This window comes from Lathyrus oleraceus, chromosome 3 (genome assembly GCF_024323335.1).
Source record: "Lathyrus oleraceus cultivar Zhongwan6 chromosome 3, CAAS_Psat_ZW6_1.0, whole genome shotgun sequence".
Taxonomy (NCBI): domain Eukaryota; kingdom Viridiplantae; phylum Streptophyta; class Magnoliopsida; order Fabales; family Fabaceae; genus Lathyrus; species Lathyrus oleraceus.
In genome coordinates this window covers 21,777,155-21,799,133 of record NC_066581.1, presented here as the reverse complement: position 1 = coordinate 21,799,133, position 21,979 = coordinate 21,777,155, and the positions used below count along the sequence as shown (strand labels likewise).

The 21,979-nt window shown below is 34.2% G+C and overlaps 1 protein-coding gene across 5 annotated transcripts; it reads right to left on the bottom strand.

The window, feature by feature from the left end:
* Positions 1 to 502: 502 nt before the first annotated feature.
* LOC127132197 (uncharacterized) lies at positions 503 to 21,757 on the bottom strand. 5 transcript variants are annotated; one of them, XM_051061094.1, is made up of 31 exons: positions 21,339 to 21,748; positions 21,145 to 21,232; positions 19,337 to 19,445; positions 19,155 to 19,253; positions 17,773 to 17,815; positions 16,603 to 16,674; positions 16,408 to 16,503; positions 15,943 to 16,173; positions 15,596 to 15,779; positions 14,738 to 14,849; positions 14,501 to 14,587; positions 14,270 to 14,408; positions 13,493 to 13,589; positions 13,344 to 13,406; positions 12,272 to 12,381; positions 10,443 to 10,547; positions 9,875 to 9,951; positions 8,253 to 8,328; positions 7,713 to 7,934; positions 6,815 to 6,886; positions 6,086 to 6,157; positions 5,936 to 6,000; positions 5,618 to 5,852; positions 5,239 to 5,382; positions 3,910 to 4,017; positions 3,748 to 3,798; positions 3,600 to 3,677; positions 3,409 to 3,522; positions 2,788 to 2,966; positions 2,302 to 2,371; positions 503 to 640 (listed from the first exon to the last, which is right to left on the bottom strand). In XM_051061094.1, the coding sequence occupies exons 1-31, from the start codon at positions 21,420 to 21,422 to the stop codon at positions 506 to 508; spliced, it is 3,417 nt and encodes a 1,138-aa protein (XP_050917051.1). In that variant the 5' UTR covers positions 21,423 to 21,748; the 3' UTR covers positions 503 to 505. The 5 variants fall into 5 exon arrangements, 3 of the variants coding, with proteins under 3 accessions (XP_050917051.1, XP_050917050.1, XP_050917052.1); XM_051061093.1 differs by lacking the exon at positions 503 to 640 and adding an exon at positions 772 to 1,442 and having other exon boundaries at positions 21,339 to 21,746; XM_051061095.1 differs by lacking the exons at positions 503 to 640; positions 17,773 to 17,815; positions 19,155 to 19,253; ... (1 more) ...; positions 21,145 to 21,232; positions 21,339 to 21,748 and adding exons at positions 772 to 1,442; positions 17,564 to 17,625.
* Positions 21,758 to 21,979: the final 222 nt, after the last annotated feature.

The window sequence follows — 21,979 nt, the reverse complement described above, 5'->3', positions numbered from 1 at the left end:
TCTACAAGACGTCAGGCCGGCAAGAGATATGGTGTCATCCAAAAATAAGAACTCTACAGGATGAGACTCCATCAAAATACACTTCTGTCTTAATCAAAAATTGAAGATGAGACATTTTTTTAGATGGTTTTATCAAACATGTCACCCCCTATTTATACAACTTTGCACTTACTCTGAACCATACAAAACTATCGATCCTGAGTATTTATAATTTCAAACAAATAATACTACCGGAAAGCTCATTAAGGTTAAAATTTCCAATACAAACCAATAAATTTCAAATTTCCATAATTATTTGTAACATATCAGAAATTATAAAATTCCCAATATACCAGAAATTTATAATACATTATCAAATAATTTATACAGCCAGGAAATTTCATTTTGCCTTCTAAAATTTTAAACATAAATTTCATTCAAATTTTCATCAGGGACAATTTTGATAATATGAAAGTATGGGATGTCAGGTTGAAAAGGCTAATTAGGAAGGCGTCACGTTAAATGCTCAGGAATTTTTGGGTCTTAAGCAAAATGCACAATCAATCCTTTTACACTTCTTCAAATCTATTTGCCTAACTCCACACATCGAAATAAGTAAGGAAAAGCAGAAACGAATCCTCAGGCGAACAAAGAACTCCCCCTATATCAAAGTTAATATATGCGTGTGTGTCATACTGCTGTACACGTTGATGTGTAAAGAGCTTTTTAACATAATAAGATGGAGAGGAACAAAAAATAAGATGCAGGCATATATAAATATTACAACCGTGATTGGAAAAATTGAATAAATAACTCATTTAGCATTTCGATATTGTCAAGAATCAAGTTTCCTATAACTACAAGGTTGCGAGCTTAGAAATGGTACAAATATCTCCATAACCATCTGAACATACTGTTTGCTTGTGCAATGGAGTATAAATATGAAGGAGTGTGGAAAAACATACACTCTTTTCAAACTAATATACATCTCCCCAAAATGCAGTTTCAAGAAAAGAATTTCACTTGACAACCACTTTACTCGGATCTTCACGTAGGTTTTATGCTTTTCTCAAGTCTATCTAACCGATGAAAAGTTTTTGCATACAACCTGGGTGATAGGTCAATCCAAAGATAGAAGTCCCATAGATAGGACTAGAGTGTTTTCTGGAACTCCAAAAACACTTTTTTGCCTCTATTTCTTCTCCAGCGGCTGGTTCAAGTAGAGTGAAGTCAGCTCCTCTTTTGAAGCTTTATAGAATATGTCACATAATTAATCACACGGTCTTTAAAAATCCACGAACTTCGACAAGGAAGCTATTCAGATTTTTCCTAAATCTCTGGTAATTTATTCGATCAAGGGAGAAAGAAAGCTGATTTGCACTAGTTAGTGACTGCAAGGCATTTACTAGCCTTGATCTGAGATTTGGATCTGCTTGCCTCTCTATCAATTCATTTCCCAATCTCTGTAAAGAAAAAAGAACTCTATGGAACCATTCATCATTCAATAAATGGAGTAAAAATCATAGTAGGAAGACTTTGGTACGTCAATCCAAGATTGAAATTGAGCAAAAACAACTAGAAGAAAAACCCTAATTTGAAAAGTAACTTGCACATTTATCATCGAATTTTGATTTTGGCTTAAATAACTTTTTAGTCCCCCTATAATATACATCAACTTCGGTTTCAGATTCTAGAAAAAATGTTGCCAGTTTAAACAGTCCTCATTTTGGTTTGGTCACTAAAATAGTTTGTACATATTAAAGTTAATCCTTATTGTGTGTTGATGATTAAGATCTACCATCGACTCGTGATATGGCCAAAGTATTCCTTATAAGGCTTGGCTTGGACAATCAACCCCTCTTGAGCTCACCTGTAACACAATTCTAATTTTGGAATAGTGTCAGAGCCCTGTTGTAGATTTGTATTGGGCCACCCACATTTGTCCACATACTTCAAATGTGTAGTTCTAGGTGTGACGCGCTGTTAATTGGGCCACTTGTATTAGTCCATGTCCGAAATGTCCTGTTCTAGGCTTGAGGGGTGTTGAGGTCCCACTTCGATTAGAGACATGACCTAAGTAGTCCCCTGAGAAGGTTTGGGTTAAACTAACTATAAAATGAGTTTAGTCAAGCCCGAATTCTAAAATAGTATTTAAGTCCATCCAATATATGTTATTGAGTTAATCTCCTCGTATTTTAATTTGACTTAGGTCAGATGTGACAATAATTTTTGTAAGGGATACCGGAAAAGGTGTATATTACATGGATTAAAAAGTTATTTACAGTTTGGAAGTTTTATCAAATGCAAGTTAAAGCAACATACCTGATACAGGCCTTTTTCACAAAGGATTAGTGGAAAGAGAGCATCTGCCGCAACGCTGATTAGATCAGAACTATAACAAGGCAATGTTATTAGTTAGAATGTGGATTTCCGGTAGTATTGATTACAACATAATATATAGCCTACTTTGAGATTTAAACTAGAAAAAAAAAAGGCACTTGAACTTGTTTGCAACTCTAAATCATCTAGCATATATTATAAATTCATATGAAGTAATGATATGAAAGAGAGCTGTCAAATAAGCCCCAAACTCCCAAGCCCCACTTAAGGCCATGTTTAGATAAACAGTTTATTTGAGGCTTTTAGCACAAGCGCTTGTCATGATAAACGCTTATGTACAAGCACTTTCTATAGAAAAAGGTAATCAAGTCACATCAACTAAATTATAACCCTTAATTATAACCCTAAACAGAGATAACCCTAAAAGAAAGAATACAGAAAGAAAAAGAAACTCATTTGCATTCTCACCTGTAATCCTCAAAAAAAAGTAACTGCAGCAATGAACGGAGAAAACGACTCAAAAGACCTTCCTGAGTCTCCCCACTTGAATGTGCCCCCAAGCCTATATTACCATTACCAGTCTCTTTGTAGTGGTAAGAAGCAAGAGCTTGCAGAGCTCTGAGACACTTAGTAACCACATCTACATCCTACAAAAATCAATAAGGAAATAATTTTTTAGATTTGAGAAGTGTAGTATGCAGTGAAGAAGTTTTCTCCTTTTTCTAATTCATAAAGAAGAAATTTATTAAGAGCATTTGAAGAGAATGCTTAATTAGCGAAAATTCTCTCAGCTTAGAATTTTCTCAATATCAATCTTTGTAGCCTCTTACTGTCTCATTACCTAGACATAAATATGCTTTGAGTTTTTGAAAATATAATGCTTTTTTTTAATTAATCGCGATTTGAATTTTTTTATTTTAGTCTAAACCTATCCCAAAAAAATTGTCTTTAGTCCTCACCAAGAATTGCTTTAAAGGATTGAAAACATATTTTTGTTCTATGTAGACTAAAAAATTCCATGTCTAAACCCATCATCAAACAATATCGAATATTAAAGAACAAAAGCCACATCTACAAGTATATTACGACCTGATGGTGTAGACCAAAATCAAGAGTTCCGAGTATATGAGTAAAGGCTTCACTATTTAGTTGTGCGAATGTTTCTGGATAAACCTCCAACAAATGTGACAAGAGAGAAAAATACTGCAGATAAATAATATTGTATCAGCTTTTGGAAAATGAGATCAATATTATATCTACATTGTACATCAATTTCTTACATCATGGCAAAGTTTGGGATATTTCAAAAGGTCCATAGATATCAGCGGCGTGACTATGTGAAGACCAAAGTAAACCACCTGCAAAATCAATGCTATAGATTCATTATCCAACTTTACATGAAACAGAGAAATGTAATAATGGTACCACCTGAGATATGTTAGTGCCTTGGGCCTCAATTGAATCTGACGAGAAATCGATCTGCCAAATCAGTTATCTTTCAGTTAAATTGGTATAATATTAAAAAGTATCAGGTACAGGTAGATTTCTTTCCAATTGCCAATCTGAAATTTACAAAAGGAAAACCCTTACCATGTCTTTAGAACAAAGACTTGAAAGAAGTTGAAGAAGAGCACGCAAATCTTTATACTTGTCTGTTTGTGCCTCACTAAGTAAGTTGCTTGAAAGACTTAGCGATATCTGAAAAGAGAGTAAAAAGGGATTTGATGGATCTTTGTTTAAAATAAAGAAAAAGAAAAGGCAAATTAGCAATGACTGTGGGTTTTATTTAGTAATACTGATAGCATTATCATGTTGACTTCACATAATTTAACCAAAATAATTATATTGTAGGATTATACGGATCAAAATGAAAGCAAAAGCAAAAATAAAGGACTGCAAATAGACATGGTTCTTTGTATCTCATAATACATATGCCTCATTCTAAAGAATGTCTTTGTTGTCGATCTAATTTCTCAAGATTAGTTTAATGGTGCAACAAGATTGAAACTTCATTCGTACAATTTGAAATTTTTACGAGGGATTAGATTCCAAGTTGAAGAGGTAGCTTCAGGATACAACTTAGATATCCTTATTTCCCGTTGCCCCAGCCAATAAAAATATCTAAATAAAATAAGATTCCTTTTAAAAGAGACAGTTGAAAACCCATTCACACGGTATTATTTATTCAAATCAATTTTATGATAGCAACAGAATGTGCCCAAACAATTTAAAACATGGAAGCGAAAAATAAGTCTCTGCAATCTTTCAAGCACCATAAAGAAAGTTTCAGCCATGTCAGGCAAGATTGCCATTCAGAGCAACATTCAAACGAGTATATCTTCAACTAGTCACAAATATGAAGCACGGACACAGACACTTCTACACCGATAATGTAAAATATATAGGACACCGACACTGCTACATATATGTAGTATTTGAATGCCGTCTATCCATCTATTATTTAAAGAGTTAAATATATTCTAATCAAAATTAATGTTTTTAACTTTTCATTGATAATATTGTTTCAATACATGTTTAACCGTTTTAGACATGTGTGACATTTGTTCGAGAAATGTATAAGGTGTGTTGAAGCAAAGAAAAAAAATAAATTTTTATGAAACACTTGTCTGAATTATCTAACATGTGTTGTATGAGTGTCATACGAATGTCGGACACCGATTCAAAGAATGTCCAATCAAAGAAAAAGAACATTTTTTGGAGGGAGACTTGTCTGACTTTTCTGACACTTTGTTTGACTTTTCCAACACGTGTCGTACAAGTGTTACACCAGTGTCGGACACCAACGTGTCTCGAACACCGCGACACGTCTACTCCTAGAGGTGTCCGTGCTTCATAATGTTTCTCCTGGGCTGAAGTATTTGCCCATATAAAACATCATAACTGATAAAAGAAATTTACCTTGCCAATATTGTGAGATGAATACAGCTGAAGCAAACGCGTGCAGAAACTGACAACGGCAGCAGTTTCTTGGGCCTCCAAGTAAGTAATTTGTCCATCAACCCAATCTACTACAAATTTTAGTAGCAGGTACACAACTGCAGACTAAGCAATAATAACATTCAAGTATAGAATAGCAAGCTTAGACACGTGTCAAACTGAAAAAGAAGATAAAATGTAAAGGGAATATAAATTATAAGTAATCTAGTAAAGGAACATATTTTAAGGATAATATCAATATGTTCACTGAAAGTATAAGATAGTCCTGGAAATCACACATGTGTCCCAAGAGCATCGAGGATATATTAAACAAATTAATACAAAAGAATGTGAATGCTACCTCGTGTTTATATACTTCAAGTAAAACTAGTATGGGATTCATTACAGAGAATCCTAGCTCATATATAGCTTTCTGTGTTCGAGGTTCAGAAGCACTTGCAGCTCCACGTAGCCGTTCTAACATGCAGCTGACCAACAGGAGGATATCTGGTTGTTGGGCAATGTTTTTAAGATTACTCTTACTGGACATCTCCACTATGTATGTTGCAATATGACCCATGAGATTCCTTACATACCTTATATACAGATAGACAAAATTTTACAGGGTGTCACGAAATTATTTAAACTATAGACAAAGAAAGCTGACGTGAATACTCACTGACTTGACTCTTCTGAATTTTTCACACCTGAAGCTGAACGAACAAGTGTTTGTGCAAGAGATCGCTGAAGCAAAAAAAACAATGAATGCCATTTAGGCAATAGCAGACAGCAACAAAGTAGCCGGTAGTAGAAGTTGATCAGTTCTTACCTGATGCGAAGTGTCCAACAAGAACAAAGTCTTTTCAGTGGAAAATGCAGTTGCAAGTTCATGCCATGAATTCTGCATAAGAAAACAGAAATTCAAGAGAGTGATGCTGCAAAAATATTACTGTTGTTTAAGCAATCACAAGCATAAAAAATGAAAGGTTACTGACTGTAATATAGTATGAAGGTCTTGGAGACATAAGTAATGGAACAAAAACCATTATTTTTAGGCACCTGAAGTGTCCTAAACCAAATCACTTTGTTACAGAAACAAAAGCAGAAAGTATACAATGAAAAGAAGCATTTTTTTATATCGAAATTTGGAAATGCAAATACTATTTGAATTTTTGAGCATTTAGTAAAATTTGTTTTTTGAAAAATTACAGACACTTAATAAAGTGAATCGAATGGCCCTAAACCATTTCCCTCGAGGCACTCACCAACAAACCATTAATTAATTATTACTTATAGTTCCAATATTCCCTGTAACTCTTTAATTAGGAGAGAGATAGAACTTATATATTTGAATCAATCCCTGTAATTTTACAACAACAAATTTTTCAGAGTTCCTTCTTCACCTTTTTAACCTTCAACAGTAAGCAACTACTTACTAAACTTGAATCACCCATTAACAAATAATGATACCATTTTAAAACATAGTTTCTTAAGTTTGCATCAAGATAAGATTGCAGATTTTGATGTTGTCAAAATAAAAGTACAAGTACTAACTCACCAGAGCAACAAGGTGAACACATATATGTTTTTGCTGAACCAGTGAATGGAGTAACATATAACATGTGAGGCCCTGGAAAAAAAATAGCAACCACACAGCAAACATTACGTTAAGAACAACTACGAAATCAGGTTGTTTTCTATTTATTCTAGTACTTCACACGCCAACATTTCCAAATTAGAAATACCTAACTGAACATGTGGTCAGTCTCATTAATTTATGAATATTTTTTTCGTTTTGATATAAAAAAATATTTATGGTGAATATATTAGACAATTGTCAGGTTAATTGATCCAAACCTAGAATTATCATTATCAGTACTCAGTAGTCCTGTTTTAAGATTTTTTTTATTCCTAAATATGTTCTAGCTTATTTTTCTAAACATCCCTTCAGTCCTCCAAATTTCCATGAATTGTGATGTTAATATAAATTACATTGACCAATACGAAATTTTGGATGGAAAAACATACATGATATTTTCTTTTTTTGATCATGGAAATCTTGCACGAGCATTAGAATTTGATAATTTACAAATAGATCTCTAGTGTAAAATCAGATTGATCATCAATTTTCACAGCACCTATAATAAATGTACAAAATGTATTTCATATTGACAATTTCAAATAAATAAGCATGTAAAGACCGTAACTATGAACATCTGAATTTGAGTGTGTTTTTTCAATGTCTGTATTTTAAATGTTAAATTTGTTAGTTTATGTTGGAGGTGGGAATTGAATGCGAGACCACCCTTATCACTACACTCCTTAACTCTCCTTGAGTGTGTACTTTACATTAGAAAATACAGATGGAAACTAGGTAACAACAGCTATGCCAAATACTTGATTTAAACAACACCATCTAAAATAGGGAAAAATGATAGGAGTTTAAAAACACAAACCTGCAAATCCTTTTCCCCTGGATATGATGTAAGTGTGATCAAAGATATACGGACAATAATATCAAGAACAATTCTCCCTTGGTTATGCTCTCCAAAGAAACTAAGTAACACCTTTTTCGAACTATGTTCATAATGATGACCTGAATCTAATATTTTCTCTCCAATCCCATCAGAAGACATCAGATATGTGCTAGACCACCTTGCAAGGAACCATACAATTGACTGCATAGAACATAAATTTAAACAAGTGAGAAGGTACAGCAATGCCTTGTCAGAAATGGCATATATATTACAGACCCAACCCAAGATTAGTTTCTTTGTATTTTAAAAAAAGTGCAAGTTGTTTAAATAAAAGCAAATAATTATTATAGAAAAAAAGGTGCAGTATATCATGGGTATAGTGTAATAATGTTCTGTACATGCAAAAACTTATAGACTATCGTATGTATCCGTTTCTCAGGGACTTAATCTACTGCTAAAAAAGAATACTGTCGAGGTAGAAGCATATGTAGGATAAATCAATAAAATAAAATGCATTACCTCCATAAGCCGGGGACTAAAAACCGATGCTCTCATATCTGGATTTAGGCATTGCTCAGCAAATTTTATGATTGAGCTGCATTAATTAATTATTAAAAAAAGCGAGTTTTTAGGGATTGACTTCAATTGGATAAGGCATTACATCCAATGCAATAATGAAATGCATCCAAGTGTTATTTTGATTTCAAGATTCAACTCTTAAAAATCCAAGGGAGAACCCATACCTTAGCGGTTCATTTATTCAGAACTAATAAGTTAAAAAGATAACAGACTACAAACACATGCATGTGCATACAAATAGAAAGACCAAGTGGACACAGATGTGAAACAAAATAAACATTGTGAATTTAATCTTGTAAAGGATGTCAATCTCACAAAATGTACCCCTCTATTCTTTTTCAGTTGTAGCTTTTGTATAAAAATTATATTCCTATTCATTTATCATTTAAGAAACTCAATGGAACATTAACTATTGATTTGTCATTTAACAACTTTAACTATTTGTTGCCGACAGAGAGAAATAGGCAGAATGAAATAAAGAGCAGTTAAGTATATTATAGGAAAATGACACAATTCCATCAAAATAATAAAAAAATTAGGTTTTCTTGGTAAGTTTAAATGACCTAAAAACAACAACCACAGAAGAAAGGAGGGAGTATTAAATTTTTCAACCTCGCATAAACATCTTCATTAAATTTTATATCGATCTGAAACTTCTATGTATACCAATGACATAGGTTAATATCAATGTACAATTTACTTTATTCTACTGTTTGCAAGGAATATGCCTGAAAAAAAGTCTAGAGTGTCTATAGAATTCTGCTCTAAGCATTGGGCTTTAGTGGGCTGTGAACCTCAGTTGAGGCAGTTATTCTGCTCGGAGTTTGTTTAGCCTAATATATATAATGCCTCAGTAATAAAAACAATTAAGAAATACAGTTACAGATTCAGCTTTTCCTCAAACCTATCCTTTGTTATGGAGTTTCTTGGAATTTTCAGTCAAAGTACAACATACTTTTTGTCAAAAGAAAATATCAACTGCTAACTCAGAGTTTCCTAAAAGTTGGTAAGCAGGAAAAATATGACAAGCAAATCTTCCAATTCTTGCACAAATGTCAACTGATCCCCATTTATAATCACACAATGCTACTGTGTGCACATGCTTGAGATGTCTTTAAATTCAGGTATACACCTACATGCCCCATAAGGAAGGAGGCCTAGAATAACAGACCTATCCATAAATTTCAATAACATTGAACATTGATTCATTAGAGGGACAGTACAGTCATTTTACCACATGCTAACTGATGTGCTGGTTAACCAGAGTAGGTAAAGTAAAATTTACAAAAACAGATATGGGGGCTGCTCATTCTACTGTGGTGTTGCAAGGCAAGATGGACCAAAAGGGAGAAGTTACTAAAAATGAAAAAGATCGAACATAAGATGAGAAGTAGATGATAAAGCAATACTCCAAAAAAGTAAAATCAACAAGAATGTTATCCGAACCAAACCAAAAAAAGTGCTAATATCTGAACAAGATTGACAAACATAATTTACTGCAAATCTTAGCAGGTGCTCAATGCAAACAACAAATTTCTGAAAAGAGAAGAAAAGCACTTTACCTGGAAAGTAAAATAACAGGATGTTTATCTGCTTCCACGGAATTAACAACAAATTGAGTTTGTATGGCATTAGGAACCTAAGTATCACACATGACATAGCCTTAGATTAATGTTTGCATTACACATAGCCATCACCGTGTGAAAAATAATAAGAGTTAAAGGTGAAAACATAGAAGATGATGCACTATTCTACACAATCGAGAATATTGAGATAGGACCCAGAAGCTTCCAGTCAATTAGCTTAGCTGGCATTAACTATAACTATCCCTTAACATAAGCAACAGTCTTGGTTAGTTAAAGTTATCGTTTCTGTTAGATGAGCAACTTGCATTACAAGTCTCAGTAGCTATAAATACGATTATAGCCTCAGTAGCTATAAACATGATTGTATCTGTAGCATCGGTAGCTATAAATATTACTCTACTCAGCAAATTCAAGTGATCATCAATAATCCAAAAGTTCCAGTTTATCAAACAAAAAAAACCTTGCATTCCTACTCTCTTATCCATGTCCCGTGCTAACAAAATGTTTTTGAGTGACAGAATAAGGAGAAACTACATCCACATACCAGTGGCATTTCCCCCTCCCCTTCGTCTGCAATTACGTGGCCAATTATGAGCAGCAATGAATAAAGTTCTTCCAAAGTTTCAGTCAAGTCAATAACGCCCCTGCCCTACAAATCAAGTCAATAATTTGAGTTGGTAATAGTTCTGATAATTTAACACAGAATATTTGTTATGGACGGATGAGATAATAAAAGAGCACACAGACGGACAAAAGATAATGAAACATTTCATAAGATTCAGTTGAATTGAAAAGTTCGAGTAACCATTTGATAGAGACATTATTGTTGTGCTTAGTGCTTGACTCATTGGTTTTAATAGTGCGGTTAAAACTCAACAAAAATTCATGGTATAAATTAATTAATAAAGAACTAATAAGCAACTCATTTTTTGCATTATCTGGATCTACAAAACTAATCTTTGTAGAAATTAGAATATCAAAACAAAGATATGGTATATTGAGGATAAATGTATAGGCCCAGCAACTTAAGTATTGCTCAAAAAGAAAGAAAGGCATAAATCTGTGTTTGTTTGTGTATAAGCTCTCAGAACTTCACTTTTTGGGTATTTCATTTTCTATAATCATGAGACAATTTGTAGCCCGTGACAAAAAATTCTCAAGCATGCGGCATTAAGTTTAAGGAAAAATTATTTTTGAATATACTAAATAAAGATTTAGACACCTAATTGGTTTAATTTGGTTGATGTAAAAGGGACTTCTTTGGATTCAGTAGTGAATAAACCATTATGCTCAAACTTCAACTTATCAAAAGCTACTGCCTTTCAATCAGTTTCCCACTTGATCACAGCTAAAAAATGTAGTTATGTTTTGAATGGTGCTACACTCATGCACCTACACTACACGTGCATCACCAGCTTCCACCATCTAATTATAGTTGGTTGAATCTCATTTTTTACATACCTACTATACCCATTACTCAGACTTTGCCACTTATGACGTGTGAGATGATGTCCAGCCACAAGATAGGTAGGTACCAAGCACTATTCTTTGATTTTGTACACCCCTGACTCTATGATTACATGGGCAGTGGACAGTATGTTAAAAGCTGAATTAAAATGCATGCTCGATGTTTAAAGCTGGCACATTTTCCTTGTAAAAGCAGCTATAAGGCAGGGCATCCTAGAAAGACTGTTTTATCTTTATGAGCAAGCAGATGGTAAAAGTATATCGTATACATTCTAACAGCAACAATCTAGGGCAAGGAATATGGTTGTAGTTAGTTAGTTACTTGCTAATTAGAATCTAGTCACTAGATTCCTTAGATTACTTAGAGTTCAGTGGGATATTGTGTCGATTTTATATGGGGCGGTGGAGTAGGAGAGGATCTAAAAGTAAAGAGCTGGAGACCAGTCCCGATTGTACTTGGAATGAAAATGGAATACGGTAAGATTTCTGGGTTGAGAGCTTCTTGCTTAATTATTTTTTAGGATTCCTTGTATCAATATATGGAATGCAGTCAAGCTTCCTTCCACAGTCGCTATCTGTCAAACAATCTTCTTTACCTACCTCCTATAAACTGGTGTTAATTACTTCCTCCTCAATCCCAAGGTCCCTACCTCCAAATCTTACTTCTTTCCACCTCGCAACCAATATCTCGATTTTTGCAATCTGAGCAATTACGAATTACAACTTTGCAGTTCAAATTATTACCAATACCAATTATCGCAGTCCGAACAATTACTTATCTCAAACTTTTGGTCTGAAAATTACGAATTTTAGGAAATGGGGAGGAGTGAGACAAGCATAATTGTAGAAGACAGATTTGAAATTTTCATCCAAGAAAGTTTTCCTCTATAACTCTATGAAACATACCTGATTAAGGCGTGTAACCCGCTCAGAAAACACACTTGTGAGCAAAGGGATTGTAACATCAATAGAAGCTCTTGCAATAAGCGCATATGAGCTTAACCTTTCATCCATGGCTGCAAAAAAAATATCAATTGTTGTCAATAAGAATGAACAAAAGAAACTCATCAGGCTCCAAAATGATGTATAGTTTAACACCAAAAAGTATGTAGTAAAATTTTAGCAATGAAAAATCTAGTGCCTGGTTTGTAACTCTTAGAATTGTGGTTGGGTCTAACTCATTATGATAAAACCGGCTTGTAAGGTGAGGATTGCCCCCACTTATAAGCATATGTTCAAGCCATATATTGTCCGATGTGGGACTCATAACACATTAAAAGAGATTTTCAACCAAGAACTGAATGTGCTTTAAAGGAAATTATCGGCATTTAATTAAATAAGAGTAAATCATTTTGGTCCTAACATCATTATAGCCCCCGAACTTATTGAAATTGCAATAACATCCTTGGGTGTGTCTTTTGTTAGTAACTTTATGGACTAATCTTGACTAACATAATACACATTCGGGGACCAAATTGACTTAAGAAAGACACATCAAATGATACTTTTGTAATTTTGATACATTCAAGACTATAATGACACCATTTGACACATTCAAAGATCGAAATGACGGTTTACTCATTAAATAAATGAGATTGTGTTGTACTGTAGGAAATTATGGTAAGCAATATAAATAAGGAAGGAGTTGCGGCTGAAGGAGTTCAGCGACTGAGTAATTTAACTATTTAAGCACATCATAACTTTAAGTTTACTTTTCATATGTATTAAACAAAAAACATTAAACCAATTTCAAGGCAAAATCTGTTGATTTCAGCAGAAAATTGAGTTCTCAGCAAGCCTTGGCCCAATAAAAAATTGGACTCAGTCTGCTGTCTCTGACTGCTTTGTGATGTTGGTATTATTTTCAGTACAACCGCTTAAACAAAGTCCAGCAACAGGAAAGCCAATATTGACAATAACAAAAAATGAAAACTGAATTATGGTGCATGCAATTCATAAATCGGTCAAATTTCCATACCAGATACAGAAGCACGAAGATAATCTGAATCTCCCTCATCATTAAATGCTGATGCAGAGGCCACTAAATAGAAAGAAAGCTAATGTGAGGAAAAGTATTACAAAAGAAAAAATAAAAAAGCAATATAGAAAATTTCATATAGGTTTTACTTCTTAGCTCGCATTCTACGATGAAACCAAAGAGATTGGCAGCAGCTTTTATTCCTTCTGGTGGAAGCAAAGTATTTACAGTGGTAGTATTTATTGGCTGAAGAAGAACAATATTAACCATTCAGCTTAATGACCAAATTTTAACAAACTCCATATTTTGACTTATATTGAAGAAATTCTAATTCCAAATTAAGCAATATGTGTTTCTCTTAGAATTTGGGTTGGGCCTAACTCCTCCATACAAAATAGGTTTGTAAGATGAGGGCTGCCCAAACTTTATAAACACTACACATGTCACATCTCTAAATGTCACATCTCTAAGAAATGTGGGACTAAATCCACCCCCTTCAAACCCAACACAGTGAAGGTGTTGGAGGCTGCAATGAAGGCAAGTCAAATTCCTCAATTAGGCGACTAGGGGCCAACCCAATGAAGGCGGAATTTCCAAGAGTTTCCTTGGATCCATCTAGGTTCACATAACTTGAAAGCTATATTTGAAAATAGCCTCTTCATTTACAGGGGTAAGGCTGTGTGCATCTACCCTCCCCAGACCCCACATAGTAGGAGTCTCTTGCACTGGGCCGCCTTTTTAATATCGATAGTTAGGAACAGAAACTTCCTAAAGTTCAAATAAATTAACAAGTGCAACACTCGCACCATCACTAATTACACAAAAACAACAAATTGTAGCTGACAAATGCTTTCAGATAGGATAAATTCTACCAGAATCAGAGGAAAAACAAGTAACATTTTTATAATTATATTTGAATTAATAACCATTAGAAGGGCGGTCCAAGTATCCAGTAAAATATCACGGGCTTCCCAGCTCCAAGTCTCCTCTTCAGTATTGCTAGTTACGAGGACTTTAATTACTTCAGACATCCACATTGACAAAAACGTAAGAGTACCGATGGCCCTGGAGCATCAACCAAAATGTGTACTCACTTCAACTATCATTATGATAAATAGAGAAATACCTACAAAAAATCAAAAAGACAATTGAAATACCTCATAGATTTTAGGAGATTGTCAAACACATAAGGAGTTGTTACATTTGCAATAGCCAACAATGCACGACAACCATCAATCATCTCACTGAAAGAAACCAGAACCAATTTGAGGGTTAAATGTAAATATAACTGTGTAGAGACAGGTGTGTGCACAAGTATGTGGGTCATTTGCAGTGTGTGCACAAGCATGCGGGTCATTTGCAGGGTGCACTATATAAATGAATGTTATCCAAACCTGTCACTTTTCCCATTTTCAATAGCTTTTGAAACAGCATCAGGAGGGTCTACCCATTCAAGTATCCCAGAGAGGAGTTGCAGGAGATGCCTCTCATGCATTTTCCCATCATCTGAAACACGGTTGAAAATAATCAGAGAAATTCAAATGAAAGATCGTCACAAGTTAAAAAGATTGGGTGGATGGTGATACAGAAAAGTAAATCCCCTAACTGATGAGGGGTCCTTTTAGCATTAACTAGTTATCTAGTTAAGAACTTAAAATGTAGTCACGGGTATTCATACTGTTGAAACATTATCTACTTCTAGATGGCTAGACTGATATCTACAGTCTTATCCCATTCTTTCAAGATATCTCATAGAAAGGATAAATTATGTTTATGGACCAATTATTTTGCTAAGAGTCTTGCATTTGATGAGATATGCCCTGAAAATATGTTTATAAGTGGTGGACAGTCCTCACCTTATAAGTCGTTTTTGTAAGGGTTGAATTAGGCCTTATCCAAATTCTAAGATGATAACAGACCGTATCTAAGATCCATTGGCTATTCGCTATCGGGCCACTCGGATCACACACTTGATATTCAGTCCTGGACGTGAGGAGGTTGTGTTAGGAGTCTCACATCGAATGAAATATTCACTAAAAATATGTTTATGAGTGGTGGACTCCACACCTTAAGAAGTTTAATTCAAAATTTTATCAATGACGATCTTTCTATCAGTAAACTACTTAGCACCTCTATAAAATACATCCATCAAAATAACCATCTCTCACCAGAAAGACAGACAATATTTATCAACTAGTGCAAAGAAAATACACATACAGTCAGCATAAAGATAGAGGAGCAAACAGTCATACCAGAAGGAAATACAGTTCCTGTCAGAGAACAAAATTGTACAATTAGCTTTCTAGCAGAGATAGCAATAGGGCAGTCAAGCCAGTAGCCTTTACATGAAAACTTCGGCCTCAATGCAGCATATAAACTCAAAATCCATCCGATATGACCACTCAATATCAACACATCACGCCAATCTGAACCAGGCTGCATGTAAGCATCAAAAACGGAATCTTGAGCCATCAGTGGGAGACTCATAACATGAATTTCTAGTGATGACTGTAATGTAATTCTGATGTTTTGCCTAAGTTGTAATTCTGATGTTTTGCCTAATGGATGACAACTGTTAAGAAGCAAACTAACTGATTACCTGAACTAGGTGACATTCAGACCTTTTAAGAGAATCCCCATCTTGCCTGACTCCAGCAGAGAAGACATTTATTTTTGTGTCACTGGTATTGCTACGAAAATCCCAATTCAGGATTTGAAGCATGAGATCCAGCGCAGCGGTACAAATTTTAACCTCGGGTACAACAGAGTCAGATTCAATAATCCTATTTGTGACACTGGAAGCAGCTTCTTGGGTCCATTGGTAGAATGTCTAAAATATAGGTAATAATAATACAAAGAAGAAAGGGAAAAACGAAATTAATATTAATCCAGCAATCAACTTAACAAGCGTCAATAAGAGAATGGAGATAATAAAACATTAATTAACTTAAGAACAAAAGTGTAAACTGTAATGTAGAATGAATATCTAAATAATAAAACTTCAATTAACCTAAGAGCAAAAGTGTAAACTGTAATGTGGAATGAATATTCTAAATGGAAAGACCTTCAGGTAGTCTCGCTCAAGTGATCTCCTACACTGCTCATGAAATTCCCTCGGAAGGCCCATAGCACTTGAAGTAGAAGGAGAAAATTCAGATACCTATAGATATTTAATATATACATAAAGTTGGTATCTTTTACAGCTGTAGAATAAAAGGAAATGGTGGAATTTCTATAAAAGAAAATGAGTATTACATACCAATGATTCGAGGAATTTGATTCCAGCAAACTGCACATCTACTCCATGAATGCCCAAAATAGCCTGGTTCACCTGCAATACATGTGAAAATGTCAAGGATGGTCCTGTTACATGAATAGCTTTGGGTACACATGCTAAAATTTTAATTGCCCAATAACACCAGTTTGGTCTCAAATAACACCAGTTTGGTCTCAAGTAACACCAGTTTGGTCTCAAGGTAAGGAATAACAAGTCACAACAAGAGTAAACAAAATGAAATGATTGAAATCAAGATTCATATAATACCCTATATCAAATTCAAATAACAACAAAAAAAAGTCTAATTGAAAAGGAACAAAATGAGGAGGAACATATTCACTAGTTATATCATTGGCAATCGCCTGAATCTCAAGAAGTTCTCCGAACCAATCATAGACTTTATTGAGATCCATGAAAGGCATGCATTTCAGAGCTATTGAACGTGGACATCCTAACAAAACTTGTGTTACAATGAAGAAGAACAAGACAAAACAAACAAGAAAAGCCTTGAATTCTTAAAATAGGGAGAATATTAATTGGGATATACTGGTGAATATATTCATATTTCAGTATAAATTAACCACCAGAACGGGAAGTTATCTGAATATATCATCAACTGTCTTTCAAAATTGTCAACCACTTTTTTGAGTAATTGTTTTTAAATGAAAATATGCTCTCTATAATTTAAACTGTAACTCTCCCTCTAGAATTTGGTGAAGACTTTAGATGTTGGGCAGTAAATGGGATTAAGTAAGGCAACAGATAAGGTAATCTTTGACTTGTCTATTAGAAAGAAAGAGTATGTCTTAATGCATTCTTAAATATTTAACTGTGAATTGTTAAATAATTAAGTAGTGCACAGAAATAATAGATTTCATATATTCAAATCCCATACCAAACCAGCCAGCAAATAGTTAATGTTCAAAGAAAAAACCCAACCTACCCACTTAAATTTACTCCAGTTGTTCAGTCATCAGTGTAATCAATTCTGGGGGATTTGGACAGCCCACTGATACATTTCATGCATACAATTAGCATTATGAAAATATTCCTCATTTTGAGTCCAGAAACATGAATAGAGGGGGGAGAAGGAAGAATACGTGTAAAAGGAGCAAATAGCCGAAAGAAACTAAAGAAAGAATATGTGGTCACCTGATAAAAGAGTGTCTCTTTCTCTGCAGCTACTTCCTCAAGCCTGCATATAGAAATTTTTGGCAAACCAACTATAAGAGATGAATTCACGACCTCAAAGTTTAGCTAATATTGATCTGCAACAACACAGCAATCTTTCCCTCCTTGGGAAAATAAACATCTGCTGTAATAAATGCCAAAAAATAAAAGAACTTTTCCTATTATGTGTTTTCGACTAAACAATTCCAACACAAGATATATCTTTAAACCTTTTTTTGTATATAACTAGGTGAAACTTGTTCATAGTTACTCTAGTAAAGCCAATCCCTAACGAGGATACTATAAATTGGAGGTTCTTGTACCTACTACATTTGATTTTAAGCAGCATCCAAATTATAAATTGGAGGTGCTATTTTTTTAAAGTAATATTTGTATTTGCATATATAGGTCTCTCTCCTATAACACACATATCTCAAGGGAGACAATGTTTGTTGATAAAGAAGAAAGTTCACTACACTATGCATATTAGGAGAAAGCTAAGTAGCTTCCCTTCTTAGGTTGACCTTCTCATACCGAAAAGAAAAAAAAAATTTAAGCCAAGTATATCCAAGACAATAAAATACTATATTTACTCTTTAAAACATTAAAGAATTTCATTGACCTACCCACCTGTTTCTTGCTAGGTACAACAACCAGTACTAGTCAATACCAGTTTAATTTGCACAAATTCAACTACAAATATTTGTACAGAGCATATTTCCCATGGAACTCGAGTAAAAGAGTCGCAAAAGAGATTGGTACAAAGACTTGTACAAGGTCACAACTCACAAATTCGTTGAGATGAATTAGAAAAAGATTAAGAATGAACCAGTTAGACCCCAACTATATTCTTTTAGTATTCTCATTGTTTCTCTTTAAAATCATTATTGTTCATTGTGATCTAAAAATATACATAGTGTAGGTCAAAATAGTTGGGGAAAGAATGATGACATGATCGGACTATTAAACTTCTAAGTCACTTAGAGATTTTTAAATATTGCATGTCATCAGCCTACTCTACACACATCTTATGGTTTCAGGATTACTTGTTACAAACAAAGTTTGCATTTTATTTGACTTGACATATAATTAGGCAACCATATTATTTTATTAATGATACAAAAAATTTATAATTTATTAGAAGTAACAGATATTTACTTAAAGCAATTAAATTTTATAATTTCAAGAAAGAGAGCCTTAGCACAATGGTTGGTGCTGCTGCAGTATGACTGAGAGGTCACAACTCACAAATTCAAGTGGTGGGATTAACCTCTTGTATGCATTTGTTCTATAGCATGTACCTATGTAGGTTAATACTCAGAGCATTTTCTTTAGCTGAAAAATTAACAGAATGCACTACTTACCAACCCCTTTTCATCAATTGAGTAGCCACAGAAGAAACTTTGGCTTGGACATAGCCATCAGGAGAACTAGCATGTTGCATTGCATAGCATAGACAAAAACTGCAATATATATTTAAAAGGTTTAAGATGTATGTATCAAAAAGGGTAACATTTTTTGTAGATTGAAAGGTTAAATCAAAAACCTAATCAAGCTTTTCTTGTCATCGGCATTAAGAAAACCCCATTCTCTAATTGCAGCTTCTCTGATTGCTGCAGCGGCTTGAAACCTTGCAGTTGCCACCAAGGAGTTTTCTGCATGGACAAAATCAGTACAGAATCAGCATGATCTAAACCAGAATAACAGACAAACTTTAAGAGGCCACCTAATAAAGTATAATGAATTAGTATTGCTGTTAATCAGGAAATAGTCAAACACATTTATTGTAAATGTAAACTACTCCATAACCAAATAAGCAATAAGATGCCGTCTATTTTTTTAATATAAGCTAGTAACACACTCTTTCTAGCACTCAATCCATGATTGGGTGAAATTCAAGTGGTCCGGCCACTTTGGAGATGAATCTCACCATATAGAGAATGAAATCTTTGTGATTTACTGGGTGGGATTCACATGAACTTTACACAATCATAATTAGTGTTAGAGAAATGATAGATACACGAACCAATACAACAAGACTCTAGCCAATAAGAACCTTGAAATATAGCAGTCACAATTTATACAGCTAGTGTTTTGGAAATCAAACAGAGCTCTTGAATAGAACTGGATCAAAAGAAAGTAACAAAGAACAGGATTTTTTATTGAAATGAACCCTCGGTCTCTATTAACATGCCAATCCGATGCCGGAATAGAGGTCAAAGATCCTGATTATTTCTTCTAACCTACTTTTTTTATAGGAGCTGTACTATCATTCGGTTTGTCTTATATTAGAGATTATCTATGGTCAATTGCTTAAAAAATGCAAAATCTTTTATGTGAAATCTTATTAACAAAGTTTTGAGTTGCTTTTCTCTTTCTTTTTCATCCAAACATAACAATAACATCACCGTTACAAGTTTTTTATCCAGTTCTAGTTTGACCCACAGAATTAATTTTTGCAATCACTTTCTTGAAAAGCAGCAATATATCCAATAACTTTTTTGCTCAAAAGAAGTTCACAAGAAAGAAAATATCTCTTGTAGCATGTTTCAAGTAAAAGTAAAATTGATACATTCTCCAGGTGATTATATCCCTAAAACACAATTTTTTTTATTAAAAACAGTATAAAAGTCTGACAGGCTGATATATTCAATGAAGACCCAACCTTGAGACTAGTATAATCATTAATCACCATTGAAGTCATTGTTTTCATTTGTGGATAGACGAAAATAGTGGATTGTTAAAATTCCGCTACGCAAAAATACCATAGCACCGCTATAGAGATTTACGACAACATTCTGTACTAAATGGTGTATCGTGAAACAGTAGCGGCTTGTCCAATCTCCGCTACACTATAGCGGCTTATACCGAATTCCGCTACACCATAGCTTCTTACACCAAATTCCGCTACACTATAGTGGCTTACACCAAATTCCACTACACTATAGCGGCTTATGACAAACATTTTGTACGAAATGGTGTATCACGCAGCAATAACGGTTTGTCCAAATTCCGCTAAACTATAGTGTTATTTATAGCGCCGCTATAGCAGTTATTTAACAACATTTGAAGCACGAATCATTGACACTAAACACATCATCCAATTCAAACCCACTCAACACTAACGAAAAGCAGATTTGATTCTAGAAATCATATAGCAGAACTGATAATGCTAATAGAAAAAAACAAATTGGCGATTATTCAAAAACAAATCAAGTCGTAACTTTGCTGTTTTCATTATCCAACTAACGAACAATACCTATATTAAACTAATAAAAACTCGTGCAAACTATTCGAGCTGCAATTTGACGGTTAGGTAAACAATAGCATAAAGATTGTTGTAAAGTGACTGACCAAGAATGAACTGACAAGTCTTATACGGCTGAGAAGACTGCCCTAATGCCAATACAATTGCTTCAGAAGCTGCTGGATTAATTTGCATCTGAAAATAACATCATGAACATGATTACACGTGAATTCGCGTTCTACTAGTCAACACTTAAAATCAAATGTATGCGGAAACTGAATATGAAATTGATGAAGAAGACCTGAATGGATGTGCTAGCTAACTCGATTGCTCGCATGGAAGATTGAAGCTCGGAGAAATCAGTATTTGCAGAAAAACCTTGCATCTTGAATGTGAAAACCTAATCGAGGTTGAAGTAGCTTAACTTGCAAATTGTTTTCAAGATGAAGGAGCGTCGATGATGCAGAAATTGGGAATGAAGTCGCGAGCAAAACGAGAGAGAGTGAGTGAGGGATGGTAGGTTAAGTGCGATGCGGCAAGGTTGCTTTGAGAGCGATTTGTCTGTGTAGAACCCCCGAATCAGAGAGGTGGTGGTTGTTGAGTGTGGCTCGGCCTGGAGGTTTTACTCACTAGTCACAGTCACCACTACAATACAATTCGTGTGTCTTTTATTTGCCCTTGTTTGCATCTAGAGCCTAAGATTTTCTTTTTCATTTTACTTTAAAAAGTGAAGAAATATTTGGTCATACACCTAAATAAATAAACCACTAAAATAGTTGTTAGCTTTATAGTAGCTATTAGGTGTTCCTATTTTGAAAGGAAAAATAAAAGTGTTACATCTTTAAGCAATTAGTGATAAAATTAATACAATTAGATAAAATCAATACAATTAGACTCATAGATGGACTATTTATTCTTAATGACTCACATAATTATGTTGAT